General features: G+C 42.0%; 1 protein-coding gene across 1 annotated transcript; it reads right to left on the reverse strand.

The window, feature by feature from the left end:
* Positions 1-2,328: 2,328 nt before the first annotated feature.
* SBDS (Shwachman-Bodian-Diamond syndrome) lies at positions 2,329-5,283 on the reverse strand (the record flags this gene model as incomplete). Its single annotated transcript, XM_009583003.1, has 4 exons — positions 2,329-2,901; positions 3,531-3,695; positions 4,277-4,477; positions 5,154-5,283. Coding segments are annotated over 4 exons (625 nt in total), but the record flags the coding sequence as incomplete, so codon positions are not given.
* Positions 5,284-5,548: the final 265 nt, after the last annotated feature.

Here is a 5,548-nt window from a genome sequence, read left to right on the forward strand (position 1 = left end):
CGTGGCACCTCCAACTGCCGGACACCGCGAACCTCCTGCCCAGCCATCGCCTCCTGCTTGGCCATCACCGCCCACAGCCCCTTCCTCTCCGCTTCTGCAGGCCACAGATTAATTAATAACCAATTACTGAGCTCTGCGAGGTAGCCGAGGGCAGGGCGGCAGCAGGGATCCCAGCTCTGTTTCCCATCACTGTGGCTATGGCAGTTGCAACCAGCCCGGCTGGGGGAGTCCTCCAAGCCCCACCAGAAACAGGGCGAGGGCAATTTCAGGGAACGTGTGTGTACACGTATACCCAAACACACTACCAGTGCTCGCCTGGAAGCCGCCAGCTTATTTTGAACGGCAAGAAGAGTCTATTACCACCTAGGTACGTACCTTCAGAAATTTCAGTTAATTAGTCAGGAAACGGTTGTGCAGGGAGTTACACTCCTGTTGAAATGGGCAAGAACAAACCACTGCCAATACTGATGTTTATTTTGATGCTTACCATACATTCTTGCTGAACTACAAATATGACAAGAAATGCAAGCATGTACGTCTATTTGTTGATAAATAAAATCAAGCTCCCTCTGCCAGAGAGAATCCTTAATGTTTGATTTGCAGGAAAAAACTTTATAAGGAAATTGCCTTCCTAGCTCGTAAATGAGCTTAGATTAAGTTTCTGTAACTCAAGGTCTTTAACCTGGAGCCATCCTGTTGTGCTGTAGGTGTTGAACACAGAAAACAAAGAAATTATAGGACTGTGAAATCAAGTATTACCAACGCAATGTCATCTGAGGCTCTTACTCAGTGTCTCATTTGCAGATCTATGAATTGCATGTCAGCACTAATTGTCAGTGACAAGCTAAATATCAACATTATCAGTTTCAGTGCCTCACAAAGTAAGCATGAAGAGACGGCCATTTGAAAGACAAGCAGTTAAGGGCTTGTACACACGAGGAATCTTGCCGATCTGTCCATGCATGTACAGACCTCCACGTTGAGGCTATGTCCACATGGCAAATAGCGATTATGCCACTAAACTTTCCTAGCAGCATTTAAACACCATGGAAGATTACCTTGGGGGCAAGAGAAAGCATTTCAAAATGGATAAAATGGTTCAAGAATCTTCATTTCACTGGCCCTTAGCAAAACTCAGACTCTATAGCGGCCAGTCCTTCCAAAATATTACTAAAGAAATTTAACCCAACCTTGCACAAGCTCATGTCAATAGAATTCTGCAGAAATCAGCTTCCAAGAAGCCACCTTTGACTAACGATCTAGTCCCGCAGGCCCTCTGCACCTGACAAGTCAAACCCCTCTTCCTCCAGTTGACTTCAACTCTCCCTGCTTAAATTCTAGAAAATTCGTGACGTGCTAATGGTACAAAGGAAAAGGTCATGTCAAGAGTACAAACCAGAGCTCTGTTTAATTGTCATGTAACAGGCAGAGTCATGCGCTCTAAAAGCAAACAGCAAACAATGAACACAACACATGCTCATCTGGGGGAGAGATCTGGCGTTGGCTAGCCTGCAGCTCCTGACTTGCTGCGTGCTGTCAGCACAGGAACAGGTACGTAACACTAAAGGCTCCTTAAGTTCCTGCTGGTTTAGCTTTTAGTCACCCAAGGATATATGCTTTGCCTGGTGGTTTGTATTTTTAGTATCTCCTCCTCCAGCTGTTGTCCTCTCTTCCCCTCTTCTTTGAAATACGCAAGTTCAACTTAAAAGCATTTGTTTAACACAGCTGAAACAAGATTTAACAGAATTATCAAGAACTATATACCGTGCCTCAGGAGCTGGCTGGAAATTCTGTGCACGTATTAGAAAGCAGCATAAAAAGACAGAGGATAAAGGACAGCTGCCAGAATTGTTCTCTATCGCACTAAAAAGAAAAGGGACACATACAACCAGGTACCGCCAGGGAATTAGGGCCCAACAAAAGCCTGTCTAGCTCAATGGCCAGAGGCCACCACTGCCTGTTCCAGATTAATTTTGTCACGTGAACGAGAGCAGCTCAGAAACACAGGCTGTGCCTTCAGCCTACAAAAAGCATCACCACGGCCAGAGCTACCTCCTATACTATTAACAAAAATAATTATTTCTTTCTGTATCTATAATATATAAATAGACGTTAATTCATTTTTATTAATGTAGCTAAATATATTTTATGAATAAGTTATTTGGAGAACATTTTTTCTAAGTCAAATATTGCTATCATATCCAGTGAAGGAAATCTTTAAGAATGGTCCTTTAAAGTACTCTAATTATCAAGCAGCCAATTATGGAAGTCTAAGTCAGTTTTCATGCTGCCATGAGATCCGTTTAGACACGATCCACACTTTGCACCTGTTTAGAAGTGAAAATGCAGCTCCCTTTTCTTAAGGTTCCTCTCCTCAAATACAAACCCCACCCCTCAGACCTATGCAATCTTCCACTCAAACACTGACAACTTAAAGTAAAAATGATTGGCACCATATCAGTCAAACATTCTTCAACAGCAACTCTTAAAAAGTAAACCAAAGCTAGAGTAACTTCCATATCAAGTCTTAACTCAATCCTCATTAGTGCAACTCTGACACAAAATGTTCCTACAGGCAAACCCATTTGTAAACCAAGCAAGTGTAAAATGATAAAAAAACCCCCACGCTGCATGGAAAAATCCCAAAGGATTAGTGTCAGAAAGTATTTGGCAGCAAGAGATTGGAAAAAACATGAAGGCCTAACAGAAGAGAGTGGCTAACGCCAGTCGTTTCATAGGATGCTGTTAAAGTAGAACTGCTCCAGGACGTTGTTATTCAAGCTTTTCATCTCCTTCCTCCACGTCTTTCAGACTGATCACTTCCAGTGTTCCTTTCCCTTTTGTCTCGCTCCGGATCAGCTCATCAATCTCTCTGAAGCAGCCTGGGTCAATAAGGCACACCTGAAATATTTCACATTTCATCAGTCAAGCAATAATACTCGATTTCATCAGCCCCTTTTCAAGGTCTAGCATTAATTTTCATTAAAAAAAATATTGTTTAGTTACTAAAAAGGATTTTGCAGAGTTGATAAGCAATTTCTATCACGTAAGCTTTCCACAGAAGTTCTGCAGTTCCATTTACTCATGCTGGACGTGTCTTTTGATAGCTGGATTCTAATCTGTTCTCAGAAAGATTTTTACTAATACCAGATTTTGCTTTACCAGAGACTTTTTTTTTTTAAATTAATTAACCACTGTCAAAATACAGGCCTGACCCACCAAATACATAAGACTAACATTCCATATATGCAGAGAAACTTATCAGTGTTGTAGGATAATCACTGCTAAGAGAAATTACACTGTGCTTCTCCTCAGCCGGAAGCAGCAATCTCTGTATAATAAAGGCTACTTTCAAGCTTACATCACTAGGATTGTGTGAAATTAAGAACTACAAAGTACACCTCTAATTTAGAATCTCTGGTAAACTTGCAGTTTACCTAAACAACTTCCATATAGTAATTCATTTTTTAGTAAACTGTACAGGTGTAGTCAAATCAAGTATGAAACCCAAGGACTGCTTTATCGCTTACAATTTCCAACTGTTCATGGAATTCTTCATTCTCAATAACTTTAATCAGTGGCTTGAGCTTCTCTTTCAGTTTCTTCCCCTCCTTTGCTGGAAGAATAAATCGCAGCCTCATGTGAGCACGTTCAATTTGCATGGTCTCCTTTAACTGTCTGATCACTTCCAGTGCCTGTAAAGACGTTAATAAGAAAGAGCATTTACACACCTGCTTAAAAAACACCACACAGATCAAAATCTCAAATCCTTTGCATTAGCTTCAGACACGTTTCTCAGTACTGATCACTGCCACTCTGCTGCAGGAAGCTTGCTATTACTCTATTTTGATAGATTAACAAGAAAAGGCAGAGTTCTTGCTGTTTGTGATCACTTCAAATACTAAAAAAACCTGTCTGAAATAATGTTAAATAGCAGTTATACTGCAGAACAACAGAAACCCATGTGGCTCAGATGCAACGCCTGATTTACTACCTCAATTAAAATAAACGATAAAACTTTTATTTCTGTTCCAGACTTATCACTGTTGCTGCCTTAATTAGTTTCTATCTTTCTCCCTTCCCTGTATTGTTAGAAAACAAACTGCACGAGTTTCAGAGGCTACTTGTATCCAGCATTCAACTGCCAGCCGGCTGAGTAATCATTCTGCGGGCTTTAGACCACAGGGCTTTTTTGATGCCTCTGTGACTGCTAACAGGGAAATTACGCTTGAAGACAACACCTCTGAGCAGAAGCTGATTTTGCGAGAAAACTAACCTGCTGCTTTGTGCTCTTGTGTGGTTTGACGGAGTAGTGAATATCCTTCATGGCTCTTTCTATAAGGATTACCGTGTATGGCCTCTTTGTTTCAGGATTCACACATTTGTCAGCCACAATAGTTGCGATGTCTCTAAACATCTGCTCCAGCTGTGTGTGTCGTTCTTTGTCCGATACCTGCAGCTCCCCTTTTGATAAAATCTGGACAGTAAAATATAAAGAAATCAGTTAATAAATGTCACAGATTTGACTAAAGAGTGAAAACCCTCGTAACTGTGTTAAATTTAACAATTGCTTGAACAGTTTGGTTAGATGTGAAGCGCACAAAAAGAATAACCATATTAGTAATGTACATCGTTATGACAAACACTGGAAAGATTTCAGACAAAAACGCCATGACAGAAACACTAAACTACAAAAGAGAAGTGCAGCTTTACTCGAATTCTCGTCACCCACAAGTCCACCATTTGTATCCCACCAAGAAGGTCTGAGACATTAAATGTGCTCTTAACATTTAATTGGACTGTCCAAAGTAAGCAACCTTCCTTTCTCTGTATCATTAATAATGTGTCTTAGATGAGAAACTCTTCAGTGCAGGTTAACCTTTTTTCCATGTCCGCAGACATCAGTGCATAGAAGCTGTATGTTATATAGAAGTCTTTTCAGCCAGATGCATATATAAAATTTAAGGCTATGCCACAGAGCTACCAATGCTTTCTACCCATTTCTTAACAAACAACCCTTTCGCCTACAGCAGCACCGCGTTCTATGAAAACCTTCCAGTAACAAACCAACCTACCATGTCTGTGTGACTCTTACGTAAAACATTTGGAAAGTCTTCTCCGAGCTTTTACAAAGCAAAGTGGTTGAAACCTACCATCTTACAGATTTCTGTTTGGTCATCTGTCCCAAATGCTTGAACAAGATCTTCCTTCTTCGCCACCTGGCCTTTGGAAACGTTGACAAACACCGTGTGCGTCTGCAGGACCTCGTCGAGATCTTTCTCCCTAGAGATGAGGGCAGGGTTAGAAAACCCGTGAAGTCAGCAACATAAGAGTGCAGGAGGTTTTAGCAAGGAGGAACAAGTCCTACTGCCAAGGTCCGAACCAGAGGGGCCTGGGAACCTCTACAGCGCTACTGTCACTCCTCAGGTAAGGGCCAGGGCACTGCACAGTGTCCCGGGGCGCTCCCCCTCCCCGGCTCCTCATGGGCCCCACCGTCCCCCGAAGTTTCACAGCCGGGTACCATGCGAGCTCCCCGGCTCTACAGCCC

The sequence above is a fragment of the Fulmarus glacialis genome, unplaced genomic scaffold, assembly GCF_000690835.1.
Source record: "Fulmarus glacialis isolate BGI_N327 unplaced genomic scaffold, ASM69083v1 Scaffold39028, whole genome shotgun sequence".
Taxonomy (NCBI): Eukaryota; Metazoa; Chordata; class Aves; order Procellariiformes; family Procellariidae; genus Fulmarus; species Fulmarus glacialis.